We start from the raw sequence: 16954 nt of genomic DNA on the forward strand, positions 1-16954 counted from the left end.
TAGATGCCAAATAGCTGTAGTTTAAAATGCGCCGAGATGTCGTTAATTATTATTAACTTATTTTCGCGCTTATATCCAATTAAGGTTCAAAGCACGCTGTCCTGGGCACACACCTAAGCTATCTGGGTTGTCTGTCCAGGACAGTGGATTAGTTATTTGGTTAGTGGTTAGTGAGAGAGAAGAGGGTGTAGTGGCCGTACTCCTACCTATTGAGCCTTTAAGAACTCGCTCTAGGTTGGAACCGGTACCGGGCTGCGAACCCTGTACCTACCAGCCTGTAGTCCGATGGCTTAACACTGCGCCACCGAGGCCGGTCACGAACAGCACCTTTAAACAAGTCGAGGAAAAAAACACGAGAAAAAAAACTACGTTAAAAGACACCTCAGTACATTTTAAACTACAGCTATCTGGTGTCTTCCATATGATTATTTCGACATTTGGTCGATATAGAGAAAGAGGAAGCACACTGCCGCCATATAAACTATTCATACCAATATATCAGAAACGAATCTTTTATGTGCACTTTCCCATAGGACAGTACATACAACGGTCTTTGATATACCATTCGCGGCGTACCGACTGGGGAGGTAAAAACAACCCGAGCCCTTAGACGCCAGTGCTTTATGGTTGAACAACATCCTAGTCTCCCAAAAAGAAATATCAACACACTAATGCGTGGTCTTCGATCAGTCATCAATGGTAAGAATGAAACATGGGACGCAACTCTTTCTCTACCAAAGCACTGTAAATCATAAATTATCTTTCCCTATTTGTACACATTTCATGTTTCAGTCTCTTAACTTTGTGTCCAAAGTAATATTACTGCAAGAGTTTTCTTAAATTTTATGTCTTCATTGGTGTTCAGAGAACGGAGATCTAGCTCAGTGGGTAGAGCACTAGCTTGAGTACTCTTACGTTCAAGAGCTGGACAGACTTTTAGAGCGATTATAACAGTCCAAAAGTCCGTCTAGCTCTCGAACGGAGTACTCCGGCTAGTGGAGAACTTGCTCGAGATGCTTCGATTGTAGGATTGACAGTTGTGACTGCTTCCATGAATCGAGAGGACTGTCACTCACCAGGACTATAAATCCTGTCTACCTAACCACTAAAACTACCAATCCCATCACTGGTTTGAGAATCTCAACATAAATGCATAGGTAGTGGAGAAATCGTTGAAATTAATAAATCAGGTGAAAACTGATTGTGAGATTCCGAGAACGTTGTGCATATCCTGCTCAACCACTGGCACTCATGAGCATATCTAATAGTTGTCAGGTCAGTTGTTTTGTTAAGGTACGTTACGGTCAAAATAGTATATAGCATTACCCTTCATTTATATGATGTGTTTTACTGAGGAAGAGCCTCTAAATTTCTACCATAAAACTTTCTGAAAGCATTCAGGAATACTTGAAGGACATGGCACTGAAGAAACTTGTGTGCTATACCGTAATATGGTATTGTTAGAAATTGACATTCTCCAAGAAATCTCAGAAGTTGATACATAGACATTAAAAACTGAAGTAGAAAGAATATTGTTTGGCATAATAAAAATTGAGTATTGGAAAACTGAAGTCTTCTATCATACAGATAAATGGTGTTAATTTGAATCTCTATGTATATAGATTTATGTAAAAACAAACCTGATTTAATACATGCAATATGTATTTTTAAGTGGTAAAAATTAGTGGAAGATAATCTTGTTATTCTATTACTGAATGATATAAGATCATCAGTATGCCAATCTGTAATTCAAAGTGTAATAATGCAGGATTCCTCTGACCCATGAGTTGTTCATAGCCTACTCAAATACAGTCCTTCTCAGACTGTTTGAAAGTGCACTAACTGGAACCTACCAGTAATTCGGCAGTGATGAATATTTCTCATGCAGGATTCCTCTGACCCATGAGTTGTTCATAGCCTACTCAAATACAGTCCTTCTCAGACTGTTTGAAAGTGCACTAACTGGAACCTACCAGTAATTCGGCAGTGATGAATATTTCTCATGCACTCTCCTACTATAAGCCCATCCTCCAAACCAGACACATTAAAAACAAAATATCTCATAAATATTCATGTTGGAAAGTCCAAATTAACAGTTAAAAGTTTGTTTTGTTTAACAACACCACTAGAGCACATTTATTTATTAATCATTGGCTACTGAATGTAAAACATTTGACAATCTCAACATTAAGTCTTAGAGATGAAACCCGCTACATTTTACATTAGTAGCAAGGGATCTTTTATATGCACCATCCCACAGACATGATAGCACATACCACAGCCTTTGATATACCAGTTGTGGTGCACTGGTTGGCATGAGACATAGCCCAATGGGTCCACCGATGGGGATCGATCCTAGACCGATCACACATCAAGCGACCAATTTACCACAGGGCTACGTACCACCCTCAAAATTAACAGACTGGTCAGCAATACAACAAACTCAACTGTCTATCACTAAATTTACTTTGCAAATGACTTGAGACAAATTTCTAATATAGTTTAGCAAAATCTCCAGTACAAATATGAAGCAAACATTCTAAAAATGGTGATAAAGGAAAAAAAAAGGAAATAATATATACCACCAACAATAAACATGTAAATTGTTAGATACAAAAAATATTACACTTCAAAAGTTGTGATTTGTGATAAATGCATATAATATAAAACAATGAATCCTTTAGGTCAACTATTACACTCACAACCGTAACAACAAGAGGCAGTCAGTATTTTAACTGCTTAGGCACTGATGTAACAAACTACTTTCTTTATATACATACATGCAGCTAGTTTTCTAAGATCAAATTACAATATTGCTTATTTTCCCTCTCAACACCAATTCTGCTTTTTGTGGCAGTGAAATATGACAATGTACATGTACCATCACTCGTTTTAAGAAGTTGAGTGTGTCGTTAAATAAAACATTTCCTTCGGTTTATGAAAATAAGGTATGGACTGTCTTGTAAAAACATTACTTACATTATAATTTACACCACTTTCTTTTTTCATCTATTCACAATTTAGGAATGAATAAACAAACACTATCAATTATTAAGAGCATTACTGTTTTCAGACAAGTCGGCTAAATTCAGTTAACAATTACTGAAACTTTCAAAAGTCAATATCAATCTGCATTCATGCAGAAACAATCATTTGGCGTAACATAAAATGATTGACCAGAGAATGTTCTTAGAGTCACTGACCCCAGGTTCCAAGGTATGTACCCTTTCTCTTTTGCATAAAATGTATTTGCATCTACTACAAACACCAAGATAATCAAAAAGATATTGAATTTTCCAAAATCAATGATATAAGCAAGACGTTGTATGTTATGTGTAATATAACGGTAAAACAGCTGTAATAGCCAGAAATATTTCACACTGCCTAATAACTAGTGTCTTTAATGCTGCTCACTGTAAATATATTCCCAGAACAACTTTTAGTTTTATCAGTAATATAAGATATAAAAAATGTTTTAATAATGAACATTTTTTGTACAAACTAATGAACTGTAATATGGTTTCCCTGAATAATCATAATAATAATAATAATAATAATAATAATAATAATTAATAATAATAAAAAACAAAACAAAACAAAGGAATTCAAAAGATTCATTCCTGATGATGAGATTACATGTGTACTTGTGGAGATAACAGAGTTTAGTTGAGATGACTAACACAAACTATATAATGGTGCTACATAGCATACAGGTAACTGTTACACACACTTGGTGCACATTATGCTTGTGAAATGAGGTGACAACTCAATACTATTAGTACGGTGTATCAGAAATCTCACTATCTACCAATGATACCTTCTTGCGAAAAATCAAAAACAGAAGAATTTTCATTGGTAGATACCTGCTGCTATTTTTAGTGAGTAAGATGATCAAACAAAACAAATAAGTTCCAGCTAGGTGGCTAACTGCAAGTCTAGCTAGTTTACAATAACGGGTGTGTTTCATCTGTCTTTAAAAAAAAAAAAATATATATATATTTACTAAATGAACTACCAGAGATATCAACTGCAAGTCCAGCTAGCTTACAGAACCAGTGTTGTTGTTTTTTCTGTGTTTTTTGTTTTATTTTTTGAAGAAAAATGTTCACTAAATGAACTACCAGGCAACAACTGCTTAAAATGATAAGGTAGTCATTCACATTTTAAATTTTACATGGTGAGCATTACACAAATTTACAATTGGCAAGAGGACTGCCACTGTGTTAAATTGAAATTAACTCATTTTCCAAGTTCACACTTTAACTTAACTCAAATACAAGAAATCCTTACCCTATTATAGATCACATATTAAAGAAATAAGTCTTACATATTTAATAGTAAGAAACAAATAATGTAGATTAATACACGTACATGTATTGAAATATTACAAATTAATTAGGTAAAGAAGTTTGATCATAATTCCTGTAACAACCATTTTGAAAATAATGCTTAAAGGTATTTTGGAGCAACTGAATAAACAGCAGTAGTTGCAAACTCCAGATTCTTAACAATACTGTTAACACAGTTTCAGTCTGTTTTATATAAAATCATCTGAAGTAGTAAATCAAGCTTAAAGAGACTGTCTTAAGTTTTCTGCCATTTTAAGATGTTTCTAATAAAATATTTTAACAAATAAACTTACATACTAAATAGTTTCTATTTAAGAATGTCAGTATCTCTATATTCAACACGTTTCTGGTTGTCCTAATGTTAAAAAGTAGTCCAAATTGGATCTGGTCTCCCAATAATTTTGTACATACAAACATATATATTAGGAAATAAAATGAAGTTTTACCTAGTACAGATACAAGAATGATCAGAAACTCAGCCTCTGATATTTTATGCAGGAAAATTTTTCTTAATATGTAATTTTCGAAATTAAAACATTACCGTAAGTTGGCAACATCTTAACAATGGCAACAAACTCGGGACAGTCTGTTTAATGGCAAACAATCAAATTAGAAAATTGCTGGTCACGTTTGTATGATGAATTCAAACATGAACTACTTATGTATGTCTGCTTCAACAGTACAGCGTTCTGTTACAATGCATAGATGTACGAGTAGAGTTCTCAATCACAATCTGTAATATGATGTTACACAACCGTGGCATTATTACAATGAGCATTTAAAAAAAATATGTTGACAAAGAAGTATTTAATGATTCAATATATTTTCAAATGACTTAAGTCAAAATAAAACAGGAGTATTTTATGTTATAAAAATGTCATAACATAGCAAAGAACATGAGATGAAACAAAAGTAGCTACCCCACATACAAATGTTTCTAGAATTTACTTTCTAAGTATTTATATTCTCTTACCCTGAAAATGTCTCTTTAAAGTAAGTTTATGCAAATGTTAATTTTCCTCAATCTGCAGCTGTGGATGTTCTGCATTAATATTCATCATGATTTTACATTTATTGAAATATGTGGGTAAAAAGGGACAAATTAATATTTTTGTCTTTTCAGAATATATCCTATTGCAACATTTAGTAGGGTCAACTGTCCAACTACTAGAAATGGGTTTCAATCTTAACAGAATAGGGATGTACATTAAATATTCACAAAGAAAATCTTTGTATACCTGTACAGACAACATTTAGCTTTTAAAAGAGAGAAACTTTACAATAAAATTTGGCACCATTTTCACTGCAGTACTTATTACTGAGCTGCCATTTATTCATACATATATATAAGTAGTTGCACAAACGTCTTGAACAAAGAACATTTGCTGTGTATTGTGAGTATATAATAAATAGTGTAAAAAGATAGTGTTAGTTAATTCTAAAATCTTAGGCAAAAATAGTTTGAGGAAAACAAGTTATAAAAATACTGAAAGTGTAGATTTGTTATTCATAACATGATTTAACATGATTCATAATGATTTGGCATGATTATTAACATGATATAACATGATTCATAACATGGTTTTACATGATTCACACCATGATTTAACATGATTCACACCATGATTTAACAAACTAACTACATGCTGTATTACTCAATCTAAAATTAATGCTTGTTCCTCACACTGATACATGTATTTGGGATTAGTCACTTTAAATAAGTTCAGTGTGCATAACAGTCCATATCTATAAAATAATTGAGTCAAAAGCACAAATACATGTAATTACAAATTTCATACAAAGAAGAAAAAAAAAAAGCTCCAAGAATAAAATAAATCAATGAAAACTTATGTTGGCGATAGAATAAACTTTGAAATAGCAACATTTGGTTAGGACTTGGTGAGTGTCCACATCAAGATTAATTAACATTGGCATAGTTGGTTTTAGAGATGATATTAAAAATTAAAAACAAATTATGAGACAGTAATGAAGGCTCAATAACACTCTTCACTGTTAACTAGAGATAAAACTGAGACATACTTATTTGCTATTAAATGAGTTTCCATTTTATATCATCTTTATGTCCTGAGTGAAATAATTTTCAATTTCTTTTGTGAGTGACAATGACAATTATTTCACAAGGGACATAAACGTGATATGAAATGGTACAGAGTTTAATATCCCATTTATTATCCATAATTGATCTAAATTTATATCTCTCAACTCGTTTGGTTGACGTTCCTGTAAAGTTGTAGTGTGCCAATCGATGACATCAGCACTTTGATATGTACCAAGATATGTTTAACCATATGGGTAATAATAGCAAATATCTGCCATTGCTTGATCATACAAGTGCAGGCATCGAAATACAACAATTTATATTTAAAAAAATCTTATGATTATAAAATTATACATGATCATCTATCTCAATTACACACTTTTTTTTAAATGAAAATATATCATATTTCACCAAGACTAGTCAAACAGATCTTTGCACATGACTGAACAACCAACAGTGGATTTTGTATTTCCTCCAAAACAATACATAGTGTTTATTTGAAAATTGAGTCAACTGACACATTATTTTATTGGAACCTTAAGCAAAAAGGATTTGTTCTTGAAATCATAAAAGTAATCTAACAATACATCAATAGTTTGTTCTGTATCTATTCTTGTTTGTTAACAAGTGATAAAAAGAAAGAATTAGTAAACACATGACAATCACAAATCACAGTAATCATGATAGATGACATCTCATTACATTAATTATTTGTGAGACATAATTAAGTGTGCACGTTATACCTATTAACAACAACTCTATTTTTTTTTATAGAATTATCCTAATCAATAAGTAACAAAACAAACAGGCAGCCTCGTATAAATTCAACACTTGATAATCAACATCACATTATTAATAACAGCATCTGAGCAGCACTAGGTAATAATGTTATTAAACGCCTGGTCATATTAATAGAACATAATGAAATCACACAAAAATAACCCTAATTCTCAAAGAAAAAACAAACAACTTTCATACAACAGTGGGCAAAGGAATTAAACAGACTTATTTTAGGTCGCCCGTTTTTTAAAATATAAATGCAGTGTAAACAATTTGTTCTTTTTATTAATGTTTTGGGGTGATGGTCCAAAATTAGCAAGTAGGTAAATTTTTCCAAAATTACATTAATAACAGACTTCCTATATTTTTAAAAATAACAATTATAATACCCATGTTGTCAATAAATTTATAATACCCATGTTGTCAATAAGTTTATAATACCCATGTTGTCAATGAGTTCAGGCAGTAGCAGTAACAACACTGTAATGTATTTTTGTTAGTAATTATGTAACCCTCCCAAAAAACAACTCCAAAAAGCAACAATAAAAACCATGCTGTCCACTGTACATCTCTGAATGTAATGTTAAAGACTAGTTCTGCACAATGTTATGATGTATGGTGTATTAAACCTGCAATCTCACCTATCCATCCTATACAATATTTTATTAATGTATAATGTAAACAGACCTATTATTATATTAAACTTAGGCCATAACTCCCTATATGCAATACACATCTTATTGTCATTTTAATAATTCTTAAAAAATTACTTGTAACCAATGTGTGTGTATATATCAATGGAGTATTATTTCCCAAAGAATTCTGAAGTGGCATCCCACAAAAAGATGTCAATTTCACTAAAACTACCTCTGAATGGGACCTAGACTGTAAACAAGATGTTAGGAAATCAAAGAAAGGTTTGTCATGGTAACAAAACAAAAATTGACTCAAAATGTTCTTCAGACTGCAGTTTTAAATCAAACTAGTACTTATGAAAATTAGTCAAAAACACTGTATCCAGAATTACATAAAATAGTCCATGTATCTGGTAAAACTATATTGATGGAAATATACTGCACATTTCAAACATTTCATACACACATAATTCATACAAAATTAATTTTAATTTAACACATAAGAAGTCTGACATAAAAAACTAAACTATCTAGACAAAACGATACTGTCAAAGAATTATAAATTATTGAAATAACAGGTGAGTAAAATGATCAAGATGAAATTTCAATGAGACAGATATAAATACATGAATGATGATACCACAACCAACATGTGTACAAGTAAACATTGGGACATATTCATCATCTAACATTAAACTAGTTTGTGGTCTGTAAATATCTGTGAATAAAAGTGTATAGGCAAAGTTTTACAAACTGTTTGTCAAACTTTATATAAACCCAGTCAATAATGAAATTACAGAAAAGCTGGGATGGATTGTACAAATATCAAAAGCCAACATATTTTGTATATTATGTTGTTTATCTGGTTTCATATTGAACAAATTATCATTTCATTTGCCTTAGTTTGACACACAATAGCCGTATTTTTGTGTGCTGAAGAATTGTTAAACATTCATATTAAACAACCAATGTTGGTTTTCATATGTTGTATATCTTTGTTATTCCATTGGCAAAGCTAAGAAACTTCCTGAGAGTTCTAATCCTTATTGAAATATAGTGATAAAATACTTTGATGATTCTACTTCCAAGAGAATAAAAAATTAATAAATGACACAAAACAAAGATATACAAAAGCAAAAATCTCAAGAAAAGATGTTCTTAAAATTTCTGGGGATTTTTCATATTACTATAAAATAATTATGAAGTATAGATCTTTCACAAAATATCTTTTCCCTCTACATTTTCACAGATACTAACAGACTACAATGTTAAACTCATTAATAATCGACACTTGTTAGATGGCCAGTAATCCTGAACTTCTGACTTAATGTCCAGACCCATCCATGAAGTTCTGCCTCCACTCCTGATGATAAAAGGGCTGTCTCGGTGCTGGTGGGGGAGGGTTGTCATTGGGAGCAGGTGGTGGGGGTGGGGTGGGAGTGGTGGAGATCTGCTGGGTGCTGGATAAGTGATGATTCCTTGGAGCCGGAGGTGGAACCGACTGTGGTATGTGGTAACTTGCGGTCGGCGCCATCACCTGATGCCCTGTCGGCAGATGAGCTCCTATGAGATGAGACATGTGATGACCTGTAGCCATGGAGAGGTGAGGCGAGGGAATACTGGTAGGTGTGTAGTGAGTGGATGCTGCACTGTGAGATGATGATGTCAGATGGGAGCCCGCAGTAGATGATGCAAAGTGTGATGGCAGATTTGACGTCGAGTAATGACCAGAAGGTGCGGTGTAAGTGGCACTGGTGCTGGATGAGAAATGGGATGGCAAGTTCGAGGCTGAATGGTAGCCGTTCGACAACGCGTGAGATGTTGGCAACGAAGAGGCAGATCCAGAGATATGAGATGAAGAAGTAGTCAGATGGTGTCCTCCTCCAGCCGATGAGTACGACCCTGGCAATGGGTGGCTGGTGGGTGCTGACAGGTGGTGGGATGTCGCAGACTGGTAGTGGGAGTAGGTGCTACTCGACTGGGGTGGGTGGTACAGCGATGTCAGTGATGAGGGGATGTCTGCAGTTCCTTGTCGCTGGTACCCAGGTACTGGTGGTGGAGGTGGAGGAAGCAGATCACTAGCTGCTGACTGCTGGTAACCTGGAGCCGGCGGTGGTGGGGGGCTGTTGTCAGTTGGTAGTGGAGGAGGTGGGGATGGTAGATCGTCTGGAGCTGGAGGGGGTGGGTAGATTGGTCTTGATGAAGTCGGGACTGCTCCTGCATATTTTGATCTTTGATTGTTGTTGCGGTCTTGAGACACATCACCAAGCTTTCTCCACACAACCTGAAATAATTGTCGAGTAATTTATAACCATGAACAAAAACAGCCCCAGGTATGTATACATGAGCTATTTATAACAGACTTAGTTTAAGCTGCATAACAATCAACAGAGATCAGATTTCAATGATGTGAATAAAAATGCACAAAATTAATTCTAGTTAAAGGGATCTCAATCTTTAACCTAAAATGAAATCCCAAACCTTCTCTAATTAATGGTAAAGACTATGGTACAGGGTTCACTTTGAATAGGCTACTTTGCACTCAAATGCACAAATATCATGTGTGCACATCACTCACTCAAACAAAAACGTATACACCCACCCACACAAACAGCAATATTTCCATTTAAAAAAGGATGGTAGTATAATTAAAAGAATGATGAACGGTCATAACACATGATACTAATTACCAAAACCAACATTAATAAGTTGTAAATCTCAGGCCTCAGGGAAATGAACATTTTCAAAATCCATTTATGGGTTATACAAAATCATATTGAGGTAACCCATTTTGTTTTTTAATAGCCTTTTATACCTATGTAAATGAGGTCCTAAATTTTAATCACAAAAAAAAAGTGTTAGGCAAAGAAAAAAAAGAGAGACTTGCACGAACAGCGTGCAAACAAAACTATTGCTGTTGCAATTTTCAGAGGGGTGAATATACAAAGACTCGAAAATATATCTTCTGTAAACTGGCTAGGGAATTTTATGCTATATGAAAACCAAGAAATAGTGTTATTTACATTGCACATTTCTCTGACGATGGCTTTCTCCTTGTCGTCCAGGTTCTCGTCACTCAGATTCTGCTGACCTCGCTCCAGCTGCTCATGGACTTGTAACACCTACACAAGAGAATCAGTTTGTTAATTCATACATCAATTACACAGATATTCAGTTTGTTAATCCACACATCAAGTACACAGATAATCAGTCTGTTAATCCACACATCAAGTACACAGATAATCAGTCTGTTAATCCACACATCAAGTACACAGATAATCAGTCTGTTAATCCACACATCAAGTACACAGATAATCAGTCTGTTAATCCACACATCAAGTACACAGATAATCAGTCTGTTAATCCACACATCAAGTACACAGATAATCAGTCTGTTAATCCACACATCAAGTACACAGATAATCAGCTTGTTAATGCACACATCAAGTACACAGATAATCAGTGTGTATAACCACACATCAAGTACACAGATAATCAGCTTGTTAATCCACACATCAAGTACACAGATAATCAGTCTGTTAATCCACACATCAAGTACACAGATAATCAGTCTGTTAATCCACACATCAAGTACACAGATAATCAATCTGTTAATCCACACATCAAGTACACAGATAATCAGCTTGTTAATTCACACATCAAGTATACAAATAATCAGTTTGTTAGTTCATCAAGTAATCATCAGTGTTAGTTCATAGACATCAATTCATGGTTTAAAATCATGTGTTCAAACATAATACTTTTAGTTGTTAAAAAAGTTGTTTTGCGAACATGCATTATTATGGTACAATGGATGGCATAAAATCTACTATGCATGGCACAAAATCTATCATCTGGATTTAAATCACCATTAATCTATATATTTCTGTCTTGATTTTGCAAATAATCCATGAGTACATTTTTTCTTGTCACATTTGAGTTATACAAGTCTTCACATGCATGATACAAACTGGGTTGATTACAGAGATGCACAAAAACATTCTGAAATTGGTAAACATCACACAATCAGTGTCAAAATTAATTCACAAATTCTCATCTGGTGTGCAAATATGCCCTGGAAATTAAGATTCTTATTCAGGTACATTATATAAAGATTCAAGGAAATTTTACATCAAAACAGCTTTGTTCCTGGTCTTTAAAAGGGTGATCAGAAAAGTTTGCTAAATTATATCAAAAATGCTATTTAAACCTATAGCTATTTCCCAACAAAATATGAATTATCACACTTTTTTTCACCAAATTTAAATAAAATTCGCAATTGGTGAATTTGGCGAGTGGCACATGAAGTCTCAGCTTTATATTTTTTGAGTCAAATTGTAAATATGCTTATATAATAACACACAAAGAAAAATTATGTAACTATAAAATAGTTACTGGTAATAAATTTTCACACCAACTGTAAAACACAATATTCAGCAGTAAATTAGTAAAACAATATGTTAGAACTGGACTAGCACGGAAAAGAATTTGGTTTAGTCATTTTTCGTATTATATAATGTAAAGTAATACCTTTAAAATTATTTTAAAATGGCTAATTTAAAGACAATTTTATTAAGACAAATACTAAATGTTGTAGCCACTTTGTTTAAAAATTAGCAAATGGTTAATAATTTAGGAATGGATGGGGTGAGCCCAGTAGAAGGTAGATAACTCATGCAAACCTTCATAGCATGCACAACAGCCTCTGGCTTGGCAGCTCCAGAGGCCGACGTAATGGCACTAACACCCTGAGAGTGACCCATTGGGCGGGACCGCCTGCTCACACCAGCTGACGAAGCCTGGAACACAATCAGCACTACTGGTTAATATAACAAAACAATGCAACACTCCAAAGCAGAAACAATTTGTTAGGTAAGCATTTATGTAATCAGAAACATTTCTTAATCTGACAATATATATAGTAGGGCTTCTAGATATTGGTCAGCCAGGATTTTATACTGGAGGGGCACCCACATTTGGGGAACAACACACACTATGAGTCGTGTTATGAGATGACAGGCCAATATAAAAGGCAGCACTTGGTAAAAGAAAAGAGAGAGAAAAGTGTTTGGGGGACAACCCTAGAGTCCTCCCCTCCCCACCCTTAACCAGTGCTTCTTGAATATGTTGACCCAAAGCTAATTTAAAAGTATTTTTATAAAAAAAATTGAGACTAATTGAAAATGGCAGTACAGCTAGTACTATAAATTAAATGTCTACATTATTATGAGATGAGGAAGAATGTATGATTTAAAAACAATTTCTCTCAGTATTATCATTCATGAACACACAAATGGGTTGTAATATTTAGCGCAAACATCAGTAAATTTTGAGTACATAATTTAGAAACCCTGCTATAGTTGTTAATGTTATAAAATCTCATTTAACAATATCAAAAGATTTTTTTTCATTCCGTTTGGTTTTGGTGAATCTCAATCTGAAGATGTCAAATTACTGTCTGCATCATAGCATGATCCATAAATTACTGAAAATTCTTACATGGTGCAGTTTTCAATATAATAACATTCAATGGTTATGAAAGATGTAACGTAACAAAAACTCATGCCTGCTATTATGTGTTGTCCTGTTAATTAGGCATGCAGGTGTTTGTCAACACAATTCACACTAAAATCATGTTTAGGGTGCTAGTGCACTAGTTAAATTTTAAAAGACAAAAACAGTCAGAGTCTGCACATGTTGTTCTAATTATACTACTGAACTTTCATTCGGGATATTTGTAAAAAGATATCTCAAGTAATGCAACTGCATGTATTTTGTTCGATGGATGATTTATCAAATTATAGTCATGCACTACTATGGTGAAGTATGGAGCATCCAAACCGCTTAGTCTCATTGATCAAGTTATATCCCTAGCGAAAGTTGATCAGCATTTCTAATGTCATGCAGTCAGGTGACACTGACACTAGTGAAGGTCCATAGTTTGTACAATACCTGCAGAATCTGTGGTTGTAAGTCAGTGGATCTGTAACCTTCAGCCGAATTTCTGTCCACTCTCTGTGACAAAAAAACAAACAATAACAATCATGTTACAATACTTCATGGGGCTAGTTGTGCCACTCATTCTCCAATTAGTAATTTTAAAACAATTTGAGAATTTTACTTTACTGTAGTGAAATAATCTCATGTAATGATTGATATCGAAGAGTAGTAAATGATTTAGGTAAATGTTCTACTCACCCAGACCTAGCCCTGAATACAGGTTAGTGAACAGGTACTGATTTTCCATGCCCAAAGCGATAAAATTTCAGATCTGGGGTGGGTTGTTTTTTTAATAACTGCAATTTCATTTTCTATTTGTCAAAGAACCGTGAGTTAAAAGTGTGATGCCAATAACATCAAATGATCTCTTTTAACCAGATATATATATAATATATATATACAGTATATATATATAATTTTTTTTTTTTTTTTTTTTTTTTTTTTGAATTCTACCTTGATCTTTATGTAATATCAGTACATTTTTATCCAGAACCCTCATAATGTATACTACTATTTATACAAAACTAAAACAAGATCATTACATGTATGCAAGACTACATGAAAGTATTTATCTGAAGAAATGGCTGTCAAGATACATGTATCTGACCATTTCAAGTATGTTTTGGGTCATCAGAAAACTTTCTTTCTTAAAAAAATAAATAAATAAACCTCCTTTTTGTAACTACTTTGTTGTCTTACAAAACATTTCCACCATCGATGCCACAGCATTAAGTGCCAGTTGAAGTTCAAATATAGTTTGGGCCTTGTACATTTAAACTTACCAATAACATTGCAGAAGTACATATATTAATTAGTTTATTATTATGCAAATTATTGCAAGATGCACAATTTAATAAACTAATCTTTTTTGTCACCTGGGCAAGCTGTCTCTTTCCACCTTCCAACTGCCTAACCTTCTCCTCCAACTGCCGAATATAAGATGCTGTATGATCGGGAACTGCAAATAACAAACTGAAACATTTAAAGGATTTACACATAAATTCTTTGATTGCTACCACCCACCCCTGGTATATCAATGGCTATGGTATGTGCTGTCCAGTTTGTAGCAAAGTGCTAGTTAATGGAAAAATATAGGTTTAGAAAGCAATCTCAAATGACACAGGTGGCAAACAACTTATAAATATCAAGGACTTTATAATGAATGGATCACACATACTTTGGGAAAAAGAGCTCTAACTTAAGACTTTGTTTGCCATCGGTAATATTTTTAAAAGTGACTTTTATAGCAAATAAATTTAACTGAAAGCTTCTTTTTCTGTATGTAGACAAATTTCAAATGTTAAATACTGGCAGATAACAAACACCAGGTGTATACATATGTTGCCAACACTGAGGAGCTTTATGGAAGGCAATCATTTTTATTCAGCGGCACAAAAGTACCATCACAGATCTTCTGACCTATGACAATTGCCATTGGTGCTGTGGGGACCAGACAACTCAGCCCCGAGGACAACTCAGGGCCGAGTTATTAGACTGATAGACAGGGCATGCTGTGACACATTATATGCGTGTTAAGTATGATAGTTGGCTATGTCGTAGTATTGTACTATAGTAACAATAATGCATTATACTGATAGATACCGCTAACTATATGGTCACCATTAAGAATAACAATTGTGCATGTCGTACGTGATATCAGTTGCTTGCCCTTTGTGCCGAAGTGGAATTGGAGTCACAACTAGGAAGGAGGAAAATACTTCATACTACAACAAGTCAGGCGGCTATATCCACGAGTGTTGTTACAGTATAATATCCGCCCGGTCCCCTCCATTATTATTTTTAGTTAGGGTTGAGGGTTAAGGTTAAGATTAAGGTTAGGGTTAGGTTAGGGTTATGGCTGGGGTTAGGGTTAGGGGAAGGGGGGACCGGGCGGATATTTTTCCGTTGTTACTACGATAAAGTACGATAAAGAACTTTTGCATGTTTTTTCTGGGATCAACTCCAATGTTTAGGTCACCGACTGTAGAACAAAAACAAATTATTCGAACAGCGGAAACTATCTTCAAAGATAAATGGATCAGCAATTTATCAATCCGACATGACACTTCGTTGCGGGACTTTTAGGTTAAGGTGGGACTAATTCAATACTAACAAAAACACATTCTTTTATTTCAGTGAGAATACTTTAATTTAAAAAACAACAACTGTCCAACAACAGACAAGATTGTCCCTGTGTTGAGTTGTCTCTGGACTCCGGGCCGAGTTGTCTCGCGGTGGACTGGGTTGTCTCAGAACTCTGGGCCGAGTTGTCTCGATGTGGGCCGAGTTGTCTGACATTCGGTGCTGTCGTGAGGTTCGAGCCCTACAAAAACTGTTTAATGAGGTAGAATCATGATATATCTACTTACCACTGGTGTGACTTCTGTGGTGATGCTGAGGTGCATTAGGGTCATGGCCAGTGTGATGACCATCCTCATGGCCCGTTACCGTACCATTACTACTGCCGTCCCCGTCATCTCGGTCCTGGGAAAACTCCATTCGTTCCTGATCCAGATAGAGACACAGTTCCTTCAGTTCGGTATTTTCTGCTATCAACTCTTCTTGTTTCTTCTCCAGTTCCCTCAGTTTTTCCTGGTATGCTGCAACTTCACTTCGCATGACACTAGCAGTGTACCGACCAAATCTCTGCCACTCACGCGCCAATTTCCGACCTCTCTGTCGATCATCGTCAAGGAAACAACAAAGATCCCTCAATTCTTGGTTATCGTCTTGAATCTTCTGATTTACTTCCTTCACTCCCCTTATCTCTAACAACCCCAACTGCATCCTTCGATTAACATCCTTCATTATGGTGGTATGTTCACCAAATGTAATTTTATAGTCGTGCTCAATCCGGCGTAGAATCTGAATCAAATCGTCTGTGCCTTTCCTGCGCAGGTCTTCGTTTGTAAGCTTTGAAAGTGCAGCCACTGATGCACTGTGGTTCAACGGCTTGTACTGCTGCGCCTGTTGTCGCCCCCCAGCACTCCCCCCTGTACCTGTAGAGTGACTCGACATGCTGGTGACACTCGTCGGGGTGGATGGAGCGCTCGGTCTCTGTGACTCCCATTCCATAGTGATGCACTTCACACAACTGTCAGTTAAATCACGTCATCCGACAACTCACCGAC

The 16954-nt window shown here is 34.8% G+C and overlaps 1 protein-coding gene across 2 annotated transcripts; it reads right to left on the reverse strand.

The window, feature by feature from the left end:
- Positions 1–2448: 2448 nt before the first annotated feature.
- LOC121371400 (atrophin-1-like) lies at positions 2449–16898 on the reverse strand. 2 transcript variants are annotated; one of them, XM_041497267.1, is made up of 6 exons: positions 16193–16898; positions 14699–14781; positions 13776–13838; positions 12506–12622; positions 10847–10945; positions 2449–10107 (listed from the first exon to the last, which is right to left on the reverse strand). In XM_041497267.1, the coding sequence occupies exons 1-6, from the start codon at positions 16896–16898 to the stop codon at positions 9148–9150; spliced, it is 2028 nt and encodes a 675-aa protein (XP_041353201.1). In that variant the 3' UTR covers positions 2449–9147. The 2 variants fall into 2 exon arrangements, with proteins under 2 accessions (XP_041353201.1, XP_041353202.1); XM_041497268.1 differs by lacking the exon at positions 12506–12622.
- Between the last annotated feature and the right edge of the window lie 56 nt (positions 16899–16954).

This window comes from Gigantopelta aegis, chromosome 4, assembly GCF_016097555.1.
Source record: "Gigantopelta aegis isolate Gae_Host chromosome 4, Gae_host_genome, whole genome shotgun sequence".
Classification (NCBI taxonomy): domain Eukaryota; kingdom Metazoa; phylum Mollusca; class Gastropoda; order Neomphalida; family Peltospiridae; genus Gigantopelta; species Gigantopelta aegis.